Source organism: Drosophila novamexicana, unplaced genomic scaffold, assembly GCF_003285875.2.
Source record: "Drosophila novamexicana strain 15010-1031.04,08,12 unplaced genomic scaffold, DnovRS2.1 tig00000137-arrow-arrow-pilon, whole genome shotgun sequence".
Lineage (NCBI taxonomy): Eukaryota > Metazoa > Arthropoda > Insecta > Diptera > Drosophilidae > Drosophila > Drosophila novamexicana.
In genome coordinates, this window is record NW_020824777.1 from 682,257 (window position 1) to 702,354 (window position 20,098).

General features: G+C 38.1%; 1 protein-coding gene across 1 annotated transcript in view; it reads left to right on the forward strand.

The window, feature by feature from the left end:
* Positions 1–17,865: 17,865 nt before the first annotated feature.
* LOC115758257 overlaps positions 17,866–20,098 on the forward strand; it is a 65,731-nt gene continuing 63,498 nt past the window's right edge. Inside the window, exon 1 of the mRNA XM_030698812.1 lies at positions 17,866–18,734. Within this exon, the coding sequence (XP_030554672.1) occupies positions 18,182–18,734 (553 nt within the window). The 5' untranslated portion in view covers positions 17,866–18,181. The remainder of the gene's footprint in view (positions 18,735–20,098) is intronic.

The window sequence follows — 20,098 nt, forward strand, 5'->3', positions numbered from 1 at the left end:
GAAATTGGACAACAAAAATTATTGAACTTAAAGTTGAATAATGTTAGATATAGCGTATACTTACTTTCCTTCTTGCATTCTTCTCGGCAGCGAGAACCCCAAATTTCGCTATTGAGGCAACTGCAAAGGACATGCGAACTCGTAAGTCTAAAGCTAACAAATTACGCTCTTAATAACGTTTGCTTCTCTTTCGTAAAGAATCATACAAGCTCGTAACTTTTATTAAAAAAATGATATCTGTATCTGGACATATGTTAAGTTATCTATTCAACATTTTATACTAAATGCCTAAAGTAAAAATGTAAAAATATATTTAAAATAGACAGGCGCCCCGTGGTGTAATGCAGGACGGAAACTTGAACAACCAAGTGAAACAATTCCTTTTTAGATTCTAATAATGTGTTGTATTTGCTTTAAAGTCCGTTGCTAGCAATAAATCTGAAATAAATCAAAGAGAAAGAAATATATAATACATATAAAGGAAAGAGTTTTGCAATATTTTTGACAGGGTTGCCAACTGAGCTGTCTTTATGCACTGTTCGACCGGGAACGAGTGTGGCAACATGCACTGTGCAACGCTGTGCGGCATGTCAAGGTTCTTAAATCTGAAACTCGAACCCAAACCCGTTGCCGGGTTGCTGACAAAACAGTTCACAAGTGCAACAACAGATAAAATGTATTTGTATGCAATTTGTTTTTGTGCTGTGTCGTTGTGAAAAATAGAAGAAGAAACATCTTGTACGCTTTTCATTTGGCCTCGCATTGTTTCTCTCTGTGTGCATGCATGTTATTGTATTTGTATTTGTATTTGTATTTATTTAGTTTTTTCTATATTTTGTCATCTTTTATTTTGCTGTCCGCAATTGTGTCATGCACTTCAATATGCACGTCCATTGTTTGCGCAGGGCCAATGCCGTGAGCCTCTGGGTTGGATGAGTTTGGGGCTTGGGCTTGGACGTGCCCTGCGGACTCCCAGAGTGCCGACACTCGTATTCGCACTCAACGCATTTGAGCACCATCAGAATTGTCGCTTTGATGTTGCATCAACCAACTCTGGGGCTGAGGCCAACTGGGTTAATGGCACAAATGTTATGCAGGCTCCCGTTGCCCCTGCCACGGCCCGCCTCAATCAAATTGTACACAAAGGCTGAAAGCATGTGCATTTTGTTAGGGTATTGCCATATGCCATATGCCCCACATAGAACACCTTCAAACTTATTTTCAAATATGTTTTTCTTGTTTTTGCAAAACATGACTACATATACTATATTAAATTACATGTTCTGTGAGGCGCAACAGGAGACAACAGCTACAAATAACAGTTTACAGGCGCGGTAAACATTCCAGAAGACAGCTAGGTCTTGTCATATATAAAATTAAACAGCATCAGGCAAAACAATTTAAGTAGCTGCTACTAGGAAAAAACCTTGACGAAATTTGACAGAGAGCTCAAGTCGCTATATGAATACTCTGTATGAATACCCTTTCATTATTTAAGTACTTATATTTAAACTTAAATAATACATAAAAAAACGGTCTGTTTGTTTACCAAGTTCTTGTATTCTTTTGTAACTCTTAGGAATTTATTACCTCCGTTTACCTCACATACTTGTCCATATTAATCTTATGTTATTTTCTTTTCTTTTCATCTTTTCTGGAATTTTGCAACACAAGCTCTCCAGGCATAAGATATCTACAATATTTCCCCTTGCTTCGTTTTCTATTAGATACTCTAACTTCTTTTCAAATGTCACAAACAATGCAGCATTGGCTCTTGTACCCCATGTCTAACCTCTAAAAGAGCAATGTATGAGCCCCAGGAAAATGGAAGTAAAAACAAGCGCAGATTGACAGTTAATAAAGCGGCGACAAGTTGCCGGCTGGGTGGTTGCCACCGGGTGGCTTAAAAGAAACGTGGCAACTGTGGCGTTGACAACTTGACCCAATGTGTGCGACAAACGGCGCCCCTCAACTTCCGCCCCTGCCTTCCCATTATGACCAACGAAAAGTTTCGGCGCGTTCGCTGCAAGGCGGACGAGAAATTTGTAATAAAGCAAAAATTTTTAGCTTCAAATTTCACAAGCTGTCAAAATATTGTATTTCAAGGCGGTGGCGCCTTCGCTTTGATTGGGGCTTTGACTCTGGGCTGGCGGGCGTGGCCCGTCATTGGAATCGCTTTCAATGCTGGCAAACATTTTAAGTCCTCGAGCAGGGCAAAAGCAACTGCATAAATTAAATGCACATTTGTCAACAACAGGCAAACCAAAAGGAAGCAATTAAAACAAACAATTCCACTCGTGTATGCTTGCCTCATGCCACGTGCCGCATGACTCATGTGGCACGCAATGGCTGACATTGAGAACTTAATTTGTGGGCAGATTCAGGTATTTGTTAGGGGTTTAACAATTTATGTGGAACTCTTCATAAGGTAATTAAAACTAGACATGTAGGAGTTTCTTGCCTCGAAAGAGTTAATTTCTTATTCGTGCGAGTGAATTTGTCTACTTTTTGCTAGTCCATATAATTAAGCGTCAACAGTGCTTATTATTTAAACGTATTCAAGGCGGCAAAAGCTTGGAACTTTATTTTTATAATTAAGCAAAACTTAAACCGGGCAGTTTAATAAAGAACAACCAAATCCAAACCTAAATCAAATAATATTATATACATTTTCTGGTAAACGCAAAAGCTAGAGACTTGCGAGTTGTAAAATATATTCTCATTTAAATTTGGTATAATACACTTAAAAAATATTTCACTTTTTCCTGTCAAAATTGTAAAAATACATTCTTGGAGGAAAAAAGCTTGCGATTTGGAATGCAAAAACTTTTGTGTGTTTTCTTAGGCCCTGAAAATTTGATTAAGATTGGATAAGGATTTGAAGAATGCCTTAATTAACTTCGGTGTTTAGACTCAGATCCTAATGAAATTCGCCTATACTAAATCTGGGGACAAATGCACTTTGATTGGGAGAAGGCTGGATTGGTTTTTCAAATAGTACTTCGACCTTTGGCAAAGACATGGGTTCTGAATTTGGATTTATTGCAAAGATTTCGATTATAATTATTTTGTGCAATATCCAATTAAGTTTTAATTACTTTCAAGCTGTGAGTTATGTTTTCCGATACCTAAACAACTTGAGTTTCTTGGAAAATCTCGCCAAATGCATATTTAATGAATTCCCTTTTATTATTAGATAAACAATAAGAAAATTGGCTGTGAAAAAAATGACCGCTAATGAGTTTCCAGTGAAACCAATTTCATTTCAAATGACCAAAGCATGTGACACACAAATATATTTATTTTTGAACCTGGCCAAAATGAGGGCGGGTGCCAGATGCCAACAATCGATAAGAGTACACTATGTTGGAGAAGGGAGTGGATGGATTGGAGGGATTGTAGGGATTGGCGGAGGAACAACAGTTTTCACGCACTTTTCAATAGCTACAACAGCCAATTGAAAGCATTTTCCTTTTTATGAATTCAGTTGACATTTTCCGCAACAGTTTTCGCAATACTGGAACTGGCTTTGAGCTGGCGATAAGCGAGAACCCATATCAAAAGCATTGTTGGGGGAGCCAGAGAGCCAGAGAGCTGGCTGACTGCACATTACACCATAATTTTCAATAAATAGTTTTTGGCCAAATCATTTGCTGCGTGCTGCGAACTTTGTAGCTGGGCACAAAATGTGGCACCGCCTGTGCCTGATGCCCCAAACGTGACTCTATGCGCACACGAGGCGCTTAACGCTGCTGCACAAAATATCATTTCTGTTTATACCCTGCACGCAGTGAAAATGTGTAAAATAGGGTATAAAGTTTTGCTGTAAATGCATGTAACGACCCCATTTAGTGTATGTATTCCCGATTACGGCGACGATTCGAGTCCACCTGTGTCATGTGATCGCGTCAATCTGGGCAGCTACAAAAGCTGGGAAGTTTTATTTTTAAATGTATATTTCTCTATGCCATATGTAGATGATGGCTTATCATTCTTTTTAAGGATAAACGCCAATTTTCATTTCATCGATAAATGTCGATTTTGTGACTTAGTTTCTTTTTTAATATCTAGAGGACGAACAGATCTAGAAACACTTAACTTGGTATATGGGGTCGCGTGTAGTATATACAGATATTCCCCATTTGTCATAGGTAGATTTCCAATTTCTATAATATCGATATATTTTGTTTTGGTGACTTAGTTTTTTAAGCATAAACTAAGTATTATAAGATGTAGGTACGCCAATGTGGGCTCACTTATAGTATATACAGGTAAAATGTATATTGCCCTAAGTCATGTGATCGATAAATATCGATCTGGAAATATCGATCTACGCACCGAAGATAAACAAGAATGCGTTTCAGCAGCAGCAGAGCCGCGGCGTGTGTGTATGCTTATATGTCTTTATGTACCTATCTGCTAGTCGTGCACTCCCGACTTGACTTGTCCTCTTTTTTTTTTTGGTCGCTGCAAAAAGTCAACAACAATAAACGAAATGACAGCCGCCTTTGTGAAGCAACTGTGGCAGCTCTCATTTCTGCCCCACTTGTCACTGGCAGTTGCGAACGTTTTATTTTTAGCCCAAAAACGTTCGGAACGGAATATCAATACAGTTACCAGCAAGGGGCTATCCAACATAAAGTAGTTTTCCAGGGTGGAGGGGCAACTTGTACAGAAGCTCTGGCAATTAGCCTGCCAAGGCAATTAAAATGCTAAAAATTGCCGCTGAAAGGCAAAAGCAACTGCGGCACGAAACATGCGCCAGGTAACTGGCTGCCAGTACAAAAAGTCGCGGCACTCGCGACTCTCTGGTCTTGAGAAGTCTCCCTCTCCAGCTCCAGCTCTGCGCTTCATTTAGTCGCCCCACATAATTCCAAGAAATTTCCTATAATCCAATGCACGGCATCTTGGCCCTCTCCTGCCGCCAACAACTCTTACAGCAGTCGCTATCTAAAAATAAAATTCATACAAATTTAGAGAAAATGGAATATATGAGACAAGATAGAGCACTTCTGTGAGATACCCAGTATATCAATTCTCGATGCAGCCTAAGGTTCACTTTCAGATTTAAATGAAGTGTAAACAGAAAATTAATAAATGAAGTTGTTAAGCTTGGTAGGTAAATACCCTGGAAATTAGCCTGAGCGGGAAGTTTGTAAGGTTTGCGGAAGGTTATATATGTATTTTTTTTAACATGGTCGACTTTTAAATAACCTGTGTATTAAATTTGGAAATAGCTCGTTGAATATTCAGCTGTATATACAAAATGCCAAATGGAGCTTAAAAAGAGATACCTTATCAGAAACCCCTTGAAATTTATTCAGCTGCTAACCTTATTCAATTCTCTTTAATTAGGCCTTAATTAACGTAAAATGATCCGACTGTTACATAGTTTTGCATAGTTCAAGCATACCCCATCACATTGCTTTTCTATTCCCAGGGTATGTCTATTAATATTTAAGCAAGCGCCTTGCGCTGATTTCTTATTGCATACTTCTGCAAAAAAAAAATGTGTCATTAAATTTGTTTGCAGCTCTTGTGCATCTACATCTTCTTGTTGGCTGGAAAAATAAATAAAGCTGCTACGAAAATTCACAAATATTTAATCAGTAGCTGCAGCTACAGATTAAGCACAAATATTTTCGAATCGTTCAACATTGAAAAGTGCGAGCAGCCTGGGGCTAAAAGAGAAAAGTGACACTCAAATATTTAATATTAAATCCGCCAAGTAAAATTTTAGCGCAGACGTTGTGCTTTATGAAAGTACAGTGAAGACAATAAATGATATCGATCTCCCAGTTGGAACTAAACTGTTTATAACATATAAAATGTTTACAATTCAAAATGTGAATATAATTTGAAAAATCGTTGCTTGAATTGCCAGTTTATATCAAAGCTTAAACGTGTTGCGAATTTCAACACTTCTATCAATTTTCATTTATTTAATTTAATTATTTATTGCTATACAATTTTTGTCATTTTTATTTCTTAGCTTTTGTATTCCCTACACGAACATGCTACCAAAATGTAATTTATTAGATGTACTTCCCTGAACCCTTTGACCCCCACCCTCCCGCCACATATTCTGCTGTGACTGCTTCAGTTGTAGCTCACGATTGCCTGCAGCTCTTTAATTACTTAAGCTTTTAGCCAACTTGACGAGTTTTCACTGTGCCACAAGCACATTTCAAGCATTGCCAAGAGCGTACAAGAGTCGCATCCGTGCACCACGACACCAACCCACCGTCCGCCCACTTCCCCGGCCAAGCAGACGCCCACTCATGAAAATAAAAACGACAACTCATTTAGCTCCATAGAATCATGCCTTAGTTGACGTGAATCACTCACTCAGAGACTCGAGATGCTAGCGGGAGGCAGGGCAGGGCAGGGAGTGGGTGCTGTGGGTTGGAAAACTATTTTCGCATCTGAGTCGGAGGCCTATTAGCTCTGACCGAGATGATCCCAGCGCGCAGCGTTGGAAAATTTAGCTCTCAAGCTGTCAACTGGGCGTCTAGTAGGCGAACGAGGGTCTGTTCAAGATGACAACAACACGATGCGTGGAAAGTGTGCGGAAAAACGAAAACTTAAAAGGGAAAACGAAAATGAAAATGCAAACTTTTGAATTGCTCATTAGACACGCTAGTTTTGGGGTGCACGCACACACGCACAATATGTCTGTTGCGAATGAAACATTGTGTCTGGGCTGGCGATGGTCGAAATGTGTGCCTAGATTGTCACGCGTGACACGAAGACACGTGACTCCAAAAATGGGCTTTTATCAAAGAAAATCCTAGCCAGAGAATGTTGCTACTTGATAGAGAACCTTCAGTCTATCGATATATATCGATATTTTTCTATTACTTATAAAGTTGCGTGTAGTGTTGTATAGTGCTGAGTGATATAGTATCCTATAGTGTTGTAAATAGTTGTGTAGTGTATGCAATGTTGGTGTAGTGTTTTATAGGGTTTTTTTAGCGTTCGACGGTGTTGTAAAGCATCATAAATAATTGCGAAGCGATCTTAAGTCCTCCGAAGGGCAGCAAAGGATCTCAAAGCTTTTTATATTATTCTGTTAGGCTGTTAAGTGTTATAAAAGTTCATTTAGGGTTTTGCAGTGCCAAGTTTATAGTTAAGTTTTCTTCGTATCGTGAGCAAGAAATACGTCACGCGACTATCTCTAGCCCATTCCTATGCAAAGTTGAAACTTTCTTTAAGTTTTATGCGCCACTGGCAAAAAAGAAGAAACTACAGCATTGGACAGACCAATACAAAGAGCTGCTAGGCTGTCTGGCAGGCGGGTGTTTGGGGGCATTAGTAGGTTAGCTTGTTTAATGTCATGTGCTGAGTGCCCGCACTTTTGACTGACTTAATGAGGCTGAGCAGTATATGAAGTGCTTGTTTACTCGCACGAAAAGTGCCGCCCCGACAATGTCAAGGCGCCCCAGAAGCTGTGCCATCAGTGGAGGTCCATTCCTGAGCGAAAGATGAGCAATGAACCCGATGGCAAAAACTAAATTCATAATGAAAACTATTTATGCAAGTTGAGCGAAATGCGAATTGCCACCGAGCTGTTGGATAAATTCAGTTTGCCATTTTAATTTATTTGCCACGTGAAATTTGCGTGAAATGTGTACTTTGAGGTGCTAGAAATCCCATTGAAAGTGGCAGACTAATAATTGAATTAGTTTTGTGCGCATGTATGCATGCATTCATGTACAGAAGGCTGATCCCATAAAGTATATATATATTCCTGATCAGCAGCCCTTGTTCCATATCTGACTGCTCCTTTGGTCCTCAATATGTCCGTTCTCAGATATTATAAGAGCTAGATACTTGAAAGTTTTTAATGTAGGCTTCGAAAATGAAAAAGAATTTTTTTGAGATAATTGATAATTCCATAAAATCGATAACGATAACCTGTCTTGAAGAGCTACACACACCAAATTTTTGTATGTATTGTACCTTATGCTCTTAATTGAATATAACTTAAGAAAAGTTGCTTTCTCTGAGTAAGTTTAATAATTTTATTATGCGCACGATGGCGTCGCTCTATTCTCTATCAAAAGCTGACTTAAAGACCAAGACTAAGCCCCAAAACTGTTGATCTTGCGCCTCAGGCGCGGAGTCTGATATCCGACCGTCTTGACGAAGTCATTGATCGTGATATTCATTATGTCGGGGCTTACTAATATTACATTTTGAATACTTTTTCTGCTTCCCATTGAGTACAGAGGTATACACTTGATCTATTGGTATTTAAGCATATTCGGATTTCATATTTATGTCTTGAAAATTGCAGAAAGATCGGCCTATAAAAGCCAAACTTAAGCTAGAGCGCTCAGCGCTGAGCTTAGGGTATCTCTTAGTCGTGCTACACCCACTAAAGCACTCTTAATGCTGTTATCACAGCCAAAGCCTCCATTCTCACCTCAACTTTCCACATAAGTGTGGTGAAGCTTAGCTTTGTTTATAATTATTCGTGCTTTTAGAAGGCAACAATCCAACTGTTTGTAAACTAAGTATATATATAATTTATAATCATATTTACTTAATTTAATACATTTCGAAATCTCAAAAGGCAGCTAATTGCTTGATTAAATAAATTGAAAATAAGTAAATTAATTTAAAGTAAATAGAAGAGATATTTAATTAAATTTTATTATAAAATGTCAATTTTCGATCAGCCAAATATTCAGTTTAGTTTAAAGGCAATTCCAATACTTAGAGGCTTTCGTGGTCCACATTTTCTTAATACACACACTCACACACACACGCACACAAACACAACTATATAGCATGTGAGGTGTGTGGTCGTGAGTTCATTAAAAATTCGTTTGCCACTTGTCGAATGTCTCGTGTCCGTCCGCTAAATGTGACTTAATCCAGTGCAACGTCAAAAATTTGTCAGTTTTGAAGGGCTTAGCGCATAATTAATGTTATTTAAAGTTTCAAGTAAATATACAGCGAATATACACACAAACGCACACACACACACAGATATATATGCAGACAGAATATGTGTGTTTGGTCATAAACTTTCTAAATATGCTGTCGTTCCTATGCCCTGTAAAGTAGGTGTAGAAGTGGGGTATTTTGTGCTCTGTGTGTGGGTATGTAACCACGGGGGTTGGCTAGAGAGAAACTAGAAATAAGTAGTTAAATTCAGTGCTATATTTATATATTATATTATTATTATTATTATAACAAGGCCCAAATATAAGTTTTTCACAATTTATATTTAACTTCGTCTTGTTTCTTCATATGCCAGAAACTTTTTAATTCGGTTGCAATCAAATAATCTCAGAAAACACAAAACATTATGAAGTGAAGGAAATACAATAGTTAGTATATGGCAGATCGGAATGCCGTACATCCACAAGTGGGCCAAAGCCTGCAAGTTTAGAGAAAGCTTGCTCTTCTTGTTCAGGAGTCAATATAGACTGAAGATTTTGGTTCGACAAACGTGATGTATCTTGTTGCAATATATATTTATCTGCCCATATATTTCCACTTTACCTACAGGGTATATTATAGTCTGGCAGCATCCCTCGCTTCACTTGCCTGTTGTTTTATGCTGTTTGTCTTGTTGGCTGTCAGAAATGTTATTCTTTGTGGATCTTTATGGGTCGTCGTCGTGGGGCATTCTGTGTGTTCTGTTCCGTTCCGTTCCGTTTCGTTTCGTTTTGGTTCCTTCATGGCGCTAACAAAACAAAACAAGCATAAATATATAAATACACAAAGCTATGCATAACTGTGCGCGATTATGTGTATTTCATTTTTATGATTTCAGCAAATAAATGTTAAATTTATTTATTCGTTTTTTATGTTTTCATGCTGATGACGCAACATTCCCCTGCCCGCTGGCAACAAACCCAAGCGCCTTGATCTATTTTATGATAATTTCATTTAAAATAAAACATAATTAATTCAATTGCTGTCTCCCTCTCTTTCTCTCTCTCTCACTCTCTGTCTCTTGCTGTCTGTCTCTTTGATTTCATTAACTGCCATCAAAATCATCGGAAATCAATTAAAAATTATTTATGCACGCGTAAAGGATTTGCTCTTGTTGTTGTTATTGTTGCTGTTGTTGTTGTTGTTGTAGTCATGTTGTCCATTGGCTGCTCAATTGGTTGACCGCAAATTGCATAATTTCAATTAGATTGAAGCAGGCGGAAAATGTTGTTACTGCGAAATTCAGGAAATGGGCGCAAAAACGCATTTTCTATTATGCTCGATAATTATGCGGCGGCTGAAATTTAACAATCGACAAATGCGATTTGCTGTGTCATCGTTTTAATTCAATTAATTATAATGCGCCAATATATCCATAACCTCAGCGGCATTTAATACAAGGGCTCTGACAAAGAGATGCCTTTTAACCATAATCTGTAAGTCAGTCAAGAGGATGTCAGTCTTTTTTTTTAGTTCAAAGAATATTTGTGTTTTACTCGGATTACAAATACTCTTTATTTAAAAGCAATTGCCTTGGAAATCTTTTTTATTAGACTTATTGTTCTGAAAATAGCGATTACTTATTTTAAAAATTATAGCTTTAAAATGTTTAATTTTCATATTTATTTTGTTGTTTTTCCCACCTTTTGCCTATCTGTGTGCATCTTGTTCTATCTTTAATTAATCTCTCTAGCCCACTCCCTCCCTCCCTCTCTCTTTCTTCTCATTTTCTCTCTCTTGTTTTCTCTATCTCTGTCTTTCCGTCTCTATCTTTATCTGCCGCTTTCTCCTTCTTTCTCTCTTTCCACCAGCTCACTCTAGCTCCTACTCTCGCGCTCTCTGTTTTTCTGTTTCTCTCTTTCGTTCTCTTGCCTTTGTATCTTTTCCTCTCTCTCTCATATTTTAGTTTTTCCCGCTTTAGATCTTTAGAAAACAATTATTTTTAATTTCTTCTTTGTCTGCCATATTTAAACGTTTTCCAAGCGAAGGCAGCTCTGCTATTAACTTCAAATCATTTCATATGTATTCTATAATTTATGAGTGTTATGCTGAAATATCTACCAGAGATTGTTAAAAATATGAAATTATTAAAATGTAAAAACACAAATTTTATATAAAATTATTTAAATTGATTTTGCCTTTTCTATAAAAGGTTATGCTCAGCACGAACAAGTTAATTAGGGGCCGAAAAGTAACTAAATAGATATATATATATATATATAATTATGTAGGTAGCAGATAGGTTTTGTATAAAAACACAACCAACAACAACGAAATTTCTGGCTAACCGCAAATGACAAAACTTGTTGGCCATGTTCGTTTTGGTCCAAACAAGAACAACAACAAGTTGCGAGAGTAATAAACAAAGCCACAAATGCGTTTTAAGGGCGAACAAATGGCAGCGCGTAGGGCTGCACAGATAATACAGAGAGGGTGTGAGAGCGAGAAAGAGAGAGAGAGAGAGAGAGAGAGAGAGAGAGAGAGAGAGAGATAGTGAGATAGTTGGAGGGAGCGTGTGGGCAGCTTAATGCCGCTTGCAGTTGCTGTTGCACATTTGGCAGGAGTTAAGGGGTGGGATAATGGCCAGGCTAGGCTTACAAAGTTTGCTCAGTGGTGGCAGCAGTGGGTGGCGCCACACGCTTAATTAAAACGGGGATCACGTAGACCTGAATCCTGAATCCGCAAATGCTGTCACTCTCGGTCCTTGGTGAAGAGACGCGCTTGGCTTCCACTTTGGGCCAAAGCTAATTTGGCCACTTTTATTTGGCAGCAGCCACAAACACACACAAAAAAAGAAGACAAGAAAGAGCTGAAAATAAAGCGAGGAAAAAGTGGAAAATTTGTGCGAGTGTCAAAGTGCATGGGAAATGCATTGCGGCACATTAATTGCATAAATTTTGACGTCGCTTTGAAGTGAGTGCGCACAAATTAAAGAGAAAGCGAGCGAGCAAGAAAGGCGCCGAAAGAGATGCAAAAGTCATTAAATGTAGCTGCAGCGCCTTTACCCACAGACGGGGCGGCAGGTGTTGGGTGGTGGGTGGTGGTTGGTGTTTGGTGGATGGAACACTTTCGGGCGTGTTTCTGTCATAATTTGATGCCTAACTGTGTCAGGCGCTGGCTTCTGGCCGGCTGCAGTTGCAAGTGCTCATGCATAACGCATTTTGGCGCAGCTAAAAAGTATGCTATGAAAATGTAACTCAGACCTGTTGCCACACACACACACACACACACACACGCGCGCGCACGCTCACGCACACAGTTGGCTGGTTTTTGGGACAGAGCTTTAAATCAGTTGCCATTTCATTAAAATGCACACTGGCTGTGACCCCTCACCCCCCCTCACCCACCGTCCCCCACTCCCTCTCTCCTCCTTGTCGCTCGCACTCTTTCGCCCACTCGGGCAACGCTTTTTACCTTAATATTAAACGCGTTTTTCTGTTGCAACTTAAATTTAGCGTTATGAAACATTTTAATGCTCATCATTTTCAAAGCTTTGCCTGGCCTTTTATTTTTTTTGATGATTTTTTTCCGCTTTGCCCAACTAAAATAATGTAAATGCAGTTGTTTTTTTTTTCTTGTGGCCACAAAACTTTTTGCTGTTGCATTAAAAAAGAAATGTTAGAGGTTCTAGTCGGGAGCTCCCGACTAGGGGATACCCTGAACCCTCTTCTTCCAAAATCAAATGCATATATATATTCTATTTTAGAAGCTATATGTCAAGTTTGGTGACTCTAGGTCTTATTATTTACCAAAATTGCCCAAAAAACAGGATATCGATAACGATTTTTATCGATTGCTTGGAAACGGAGTAAGTTATTATCAGAAACAAACTCGATCTGCGCGGGAACTAAGAGCATCTACATCTAAAATTTCAAGTCTCTAGCTCTTATAGGTTCTGAGATCCTTGCGTTCATACATACGGACGGACGGACAGACAGACAGACGGACATGGCTAGATCGACTCGGCTATTGATGCTGATCAGGAATATATATACTTTATGGGATCGGAGATTATTCCTTCTGCCTGTGACATACACCCTTTTAATGGGTTCAGGGTATAAAAAAACAGCACATCATAATCGATCCTAGCGTTGCATAAACCATATTCAACCGTAAAGCCAGTTAATTTACACGTCAATTAAATTGTTTTAAAGTCAACAAAAAACAATTCACTTTTCATATTTCAGAAAGTTATTTTTGTAAAGGGAATTTTTTATTTTTTTATTTTTTTGAAAATAAGTGTAAAAAGTTGAAATGAAATTCCTCTGTTAATTGCCAATTAAAAGCTAGCCCCTATAAGAGCTCCTCGGGCTTTGTTGTTTTATTCAATGCATTACATAAATACATAAGCCAATACATTTAATATGATTAAGTTGATTTTCAATTACATAACAATATTTGTTATTTTTAGTTAATATCAACAGTGCTTGACAATAACATGAAAAACTGCCAGAAATAACTAAAATTAATTAAAAGCGGCTTTAAGTTATTTTTGGCGAAATTCCTCCGAAAAAGTGTTTACTTTTTCAGTCAAATGTTATCGATATTTGCAATCCATTTAAACAAATTGCCCAAATTTGAAAGCTTACATCGTGCTGAACACGCCCGACAAAATTCTGCTGATATTAGAATATTCGTTATATTTATGTTCAAAAATATTACACAATTTGATTGTGATTTGAAGGGCATGAATCAGAATTTAGCAATATATTAAAAGCTTAAATATGCAGAACATTGCATGAGAGGTTCAGGTAAACTGTTTACATATATTTGTATACCCTTGTAGAGGCTATTCGCACTTTGTCATGAAATGTGTAACGCATACAAGGACTCCATAAAGAATGTATATTCTTGATCAGTATCTGCAGCCGAATTGATATGGGCATGTCCGTCTGTCCGTCCGTCCGTCAATTTGATTCTGATATGGAATCATTATGATCCTCATATATATATATGGAAAATCTAATCAACATGGGTCCACTTAATCATAAAGCTGCCATAGTAAAGATCGGTGGGGTAGTGGGTTCTCATATTATGTTTTCAAAGACATTTCAAGCTCGAGTTGCACTTAACATATTACTCTTACATGTCTGCAGAAGGGTAATTTCTGCAAGGATATTAAATCTTCGGCGTGCCGAAGCTAAATAGTTGATAAAAACTTTTCGCATATGAAAACGTACAATATGCTATTCAGCTCTGGGATTTTTTCACAAAAATTCGGTAATCAATATACATATGTCAACATTTAAAAGTCATTTTATTCATTCAAATTCATGTTTACCCAAAGAAACGCAGGAAAATCGTTTGTAACCCAAATACACAACTAAATAGTAAATAATACGGTAAAAACCAATCGAATTTGCAGCAAAAACATAAAAGGCAAAAATACCCAACATAATCGAATTTGCAAAAATTGAAATGCCAATAAAAACTGTAAAAGAACATGCCCAACCAAAAACAACAAAGTACCGAATATTCTACCTCTCGCTCGCACACACACACACATAAACAGGCATGATGAGAACTTAGTAGTTTATGTTGTTGTCTTTTTGAGCAGCAGCTGAAGCTGTTAAGCTTTTGACTGCCTGGCATAAATAACTGTAAAACATAACAGAGCATAGTCCATGAAAACAACAATATGAATTGTGACGTCACAAGCCAGCGATGCATTTGCAGTTGTTGTTGCTGTTGTTGCTGTTGTTGATGCTGTTGCTGTGGTTGCATTTATTTTGAGTGGATTTATTTATTTGCAGTGCCACAAAAACAAAACAAAGAAAATCAAATTGGATAAAGCGAAATAAAACAACGCAAATCAACTAAAAAACGCGCAGCAATAAAAAGTAGAAGAACAATAAAAAAAAGCCCTAGTTTTCTACTCTTTTTTTTTATGCAAATGTAAGGTGTCCCAGGTGGGAAATGCACACGTATGCCAGGACACGGCTGCTGCTGCTGTTGCCGCTGCTTCTGCTTCTGCTTCTTCTTCTTCTCTTCGTGCACTTATGTTGCATTTGGTTGCTTTTTGTTCAACGTTCAATAAAAGCAGCGGCAACAACAAACTTGGCAGGGGTGTGCGCGGGTGTGATCGGCGCGGGAGCATGGTGCGGGGGGTCGACATCGGTTTATGCTGTTGCTTTGTTGTTGTTTGTCTGCATGTCTGCGTCTCTGTTTGGCAAATGCCAACTTTATTAGGAATTTGACAGCTGTGTGTGTACGTGTATGTGTGTAAGTGTGTGCATACAAGTCAAATAAATGAAAGCGGAAATCAAAACCAGCGCCAAAGCTCATTGGCGCTGCTTGTGCTTATGCTAGTGTGCGTTTATATCAGTGTATGTGTGTGTGTGTGTTTTTTCAACTCAGCTGTACGGTACATTTGCGTGTAATATGCGAGCATTTTTTTTCATGATTTTATTTTTGCTCAATGAAACGCAATGCCGCGCGTGCATGTGTGAGTGTGTGTGCACAGGTGTGGGAGAGCAGCTGGCAGAGGCAGTAGGAGAGAGAGACCGAGAGAGAGAGAGAGAGAGTGAGAGAACTTGCGCCTGTGCAGTGGCAGTGCGGAGAGTAAGTATTGAGCGCAATTTCCCTTTATAATTGCTCAGACATCGCCAAACAGTGGTGGCCCATGCAATTGTTAACAGTTGAAATGTAGGTTTTATGCCAAATATTTTAATATATTTATTTAAAAGTTGTGTAGCATATTTCTTTGGTTACGAGCGTATTTACTCCTTAGCTTGCTTTTTGGTACATTTCTATTGAGCTTATATACTCTACCTTTCTTAATTTTATACCTAGCCTCAATTAAACCGGCTTTATTAGCTTAGGAATATTTATGTTTGACATTTGGTAAACAAAGCACAAGCCAAACATTAGAAACATTAGCACATAATAAGCATAAATTTAACTGTGGCCCATAAAACGGTAAACCTACTAACTAATGGACGGCATTTAAGGCACAATAAAAGTCCCCAAAGGGGCATCTGCTACAGCTGCCACACCCCCTTTCCAATGGCTGGCTGGCGCTGCCAACCTGTCTAAGACAAATAGCAAATTGTCGTTTATAATTGACCACAAGTGGGCGCTGAGGTGGTGCAGGGGGCGTGCCACGACCAGCCAGGACCGTTCAAATTGTAAATGGACAATTATTATTAACTGCAATAAATTTCACGCACGCATAATTTACATACAAAAGCACGCGAGCGTGCACAGGATTACACTGTCCTGCGTGGATAGCTGGAGGGGGCACTGGCTGGGGGAGGGAGCGGAGTCGAGGACACAATCTACATCACGTACAAATCGTTTAAGTGCAACACATAATTGTTCTAAGGACCCCAACAGCCATTTTCGGCTAGAGTATAATTCTGTATGTTTGTGTGCGTGTGTGTCTGTGTGTGTGTGTGTGTGTGTGTGTCAGTCAATAGCAATTATGTTTACAGTGGGACTCGTGCTTTTGAAGGCACAGCTACTACACTGAACGAAAAGCAAGTGTCATTTAATAATGTAAGCACTTTAATATTAAATAAGTAATTATGTATTTGTTTTTGTTTTGTTAAAAGTTAGAAAAGTATTTAAACAATTGCTATAATTGTACAGATATAATAAACATCTAGTCCTAATTAAAAGAATTAATTAATTTTAAAATAGCAGAAAAAGGGGAAGCATAAAAGAAAGGTGCCATAATCTTATGTTTACATATGTAAATGATATTTTATAGAAACATGAGTTAAATACTATACAATTTTTGTTAAAAACAAAGAATCATTTAGATGAAACTCAGATCTTAATCTCAGAAATGTACAAATGTTTTCACATTTTTTTTTGTTTAAATACCCACACATTAATTAAGTTATGGTTATATATAGGTAAACAAAGATGTAGTGCCCATCTTTATCTTAAATTTAACTCAGTCAATTTGTTTCCACCTTTTTTTTAACTATCAACATATTGATTTCGCTCAGTGCATTTAATTTTGGCTACCAATTTAGGTAATGTGGGAAAAAAAGATGAAATATTCGACATTAGATTTGTTAATTTTTTCCCACTTTTTATTTTTTTTTAACAGGCACACAGCAATTTCAATAATTTCTTTTAGTGCAGTTAGTTTTGGTTGCCAATTCAGGTAATGCCAAATTGTGTGTTTGCGCCCAGGCTAAAACTTTGGCTTGACAAGTTCCACTTAAGCTGCCACAAACAATGCGCAAAGAATTGAAAAGTAATTTCGACGCACAACTAACGAGAATTTCCCCCTGTGCGCCTGTCAGTGTGTGTGTGTGTGAAGGCCCACGCTCAAAATCGAACTCATTGTTTATGTTGTTGTTGCTATTGTTATTGTCGTTGTCGTTGTTGTTAGTTGTTGGCTGTGCATTGTCCATTAGCGCGTTGTTTAATTGAATTGTAGCAATTAAAGTGCTTCAATTGATTTTAATCGAAAATTGTGCTCATTGTTGGCAGCTGTTGTTTTTGTTACTGCTAAGTACAGTTAGCATTGCATACCAGCCGGCGCTTTGCCAGTTACCGTTAATTGCATGACAAGTACCGCTTCATTAACGCTGCCTATTCAAATGCCGAAAGGGAAATGTGCAATAATGTGCCTAAAGCCTTGAGGTCAACAGCAGCAGCAGCAGCAGCAGCAACAACACACAACAACATTAATAACAAGAGCAACACGCATATAACTGTAGCCAGAGCTCAACAGGCTGCTTTTTCTGTTTTTTGCTCGCCTACAACAACAATAGAACACAAAATTTCCCCAACACAGAGCGCAAATGTACCAAGCGTTCCGCTCTCACGCTCACTGCATAGAAACTGTTAATGCTGCCGATATTGGACCGTGGTGCCGCCGCGCGACTGCCGCAACATGCGCTCAGCAATTCAGTACGCAACGAACTTTGCACGCAGACGGTTGGCTATTGGTGCTATTGGTCGCTTGCTCTTACGCTAGATCCATTGCTCGCGACGACGTCGCCGACACTTCCACGTGAATATCAATAGAAAAATAACAAGGAACCCAAAAATAAGCACGCGCGCGTTACACATGTGCGTGCGCCTGTCTGTGTGTTCGTGTGTGTGTGCGAGTGTGTGTGCGCGTGCATTTATTTATAAGCAGCCGCAAATGTAAAGTGTACAACAAAATAGAAAATATTTAAAGAGAAATAATCAAAGTCTATAAATAGCACGGCCGGCAGTTGACAAAAAAAAAAAAAGAAGAGTCCAAAATTCGAAATCGAGCGAAATGAAAGCGAAATTTAAATTTGAACAGCTGCTGGCAGCGACGCTCTGCGCGCTCGCCGCAGTCGCTGCTGCTGCTGCAGTCCAATCCCAGCCTAGCAGCAGCTATGGCGCCTCCTTCATATCAAATCCGGCCATATATGCCTATACCGTGGCCAATCAGCAGCAGCAGCAGCAGCAACAACAACAACTACAACTACAACAACAACAACAACGGGAAATTGCCGACAATCAAAACTATATAGATTTCGATGCTGCTCCTGTGAATGGCAATCCAAATGCCAATGTGAATGGCAATTATCGCAATTACTACTATACGGATGCGAATGCCAGATTAGATGCTGCCACGCCCACGCCAAATACGCCGCCAGCAACTGCCGCCGCAGCCGCTGCCGTTGCCGCTGCCGCTTCGGCCACACAGCCAGCGCCGCAGACCGGCTGCACCTTGGACCGCCTCGCCGTCTATAAGGTCGTCCTGCACACCTACTGGACACGCGAACTCTTTCCCAAACACTATCCCGACTGGCGACCGACTGCCCAATGGACCAAGACCCTAGGTAAGTAGGGGGAGGAAGCGGGGGCAATCTTGTTTCGAGTTCTTGATATTAAAGAGATTTTTCTAGCTGACAAAAACAAAAAGAACTTTTAAGTGTGACATATAAAAAATTTCATTATGGTTTTTTTTTCTTCCATTTAAATTAAGGTTCCTAATATTTTGTTTTTATTATTATTATTAAACTGGTTATTATTATATATATATATATATATATTATTTTTATTATTATTATTATTATTGTATAACAATGTCTGTATTGGGTTCTGCTTGACATACATACATGTTTACATCCATAAGCTAACCTGGGATTCGAACTCGGATCTTTATTATTTAATTATTCAATTAGTTCCAACTAAGTCAAGTTTATAGCTTGTCACACTTTTAATTGAATTACAAATTTAAAAAACAGGTAAAAATATTCTATGACTCGTTATAATACGAAAACTTAAAGTTCTTAAAGATTGAAATTTGCGAAGTTGCCCTTCTATATTATAAATTCATATGCTGCTTGAATATTGGATGTCAATTTGTTAGTTTTTTTTTCAATTATTTTAATCATAAATATTTTTGCAAAAACTAAAATTTGTTTTTTTAATCAATATCCAAACTAAATAATGGAATGGAATGTAAACATATGAAATTTCCTTTAAATATTAAAAAAAATTCCTTTCTATTTTCTGTTCATAATAAAAACAAGTAAGAGGTTCTAGTCGGGAGCTCCCGACTAGGGGATACCCTGAACCCTCTTCTTCCAACATCAAATGCATATATATATTCTATTTTAGAAGCTATATGTCAAGTTTGGTGACTCTAGCTCTTATTATTTACCAAAATTGCCCAAAAATCGATTGCTTGGAAACGGAGTAAGTTATCGATTATCGGAAACAAACTTGATCTGCGCGGGAACTAGGAGCATCTACATCTAAAATTTCTCTAGCTCTTATAGGTTCTGAGATCCTTGCGTTCATACAAACGGACGGACGGACGGACAGACCGACGGACATGGTTCGACTCGGCTATTGATGCTGATCAAGAATATATATACTTTATGGGGTCGGAGAAGCTTCCTTCTGCCTGTTACATACATTTGGCTTTTGCACAAATACACCAAATATACCCATTTTTAATGGGTTCAGGGTATAAAATTGTAATTGTTTTGTATTTTACTTTAAACATAAAAATATTTTGATTGATTTTTGACTTAAGTTCAATGAATCTCAACAGTTAGTATACAATTAACATATTTTAATAATACTTTTTAGAAGTACTTAAACAAATAAAAAATAATAAAAATTAGTTAAGCAACATATTTAGCCTAACTGAAAAATATAAAATGGAACTAAAATTGTCGAATTTCTTTGTTTT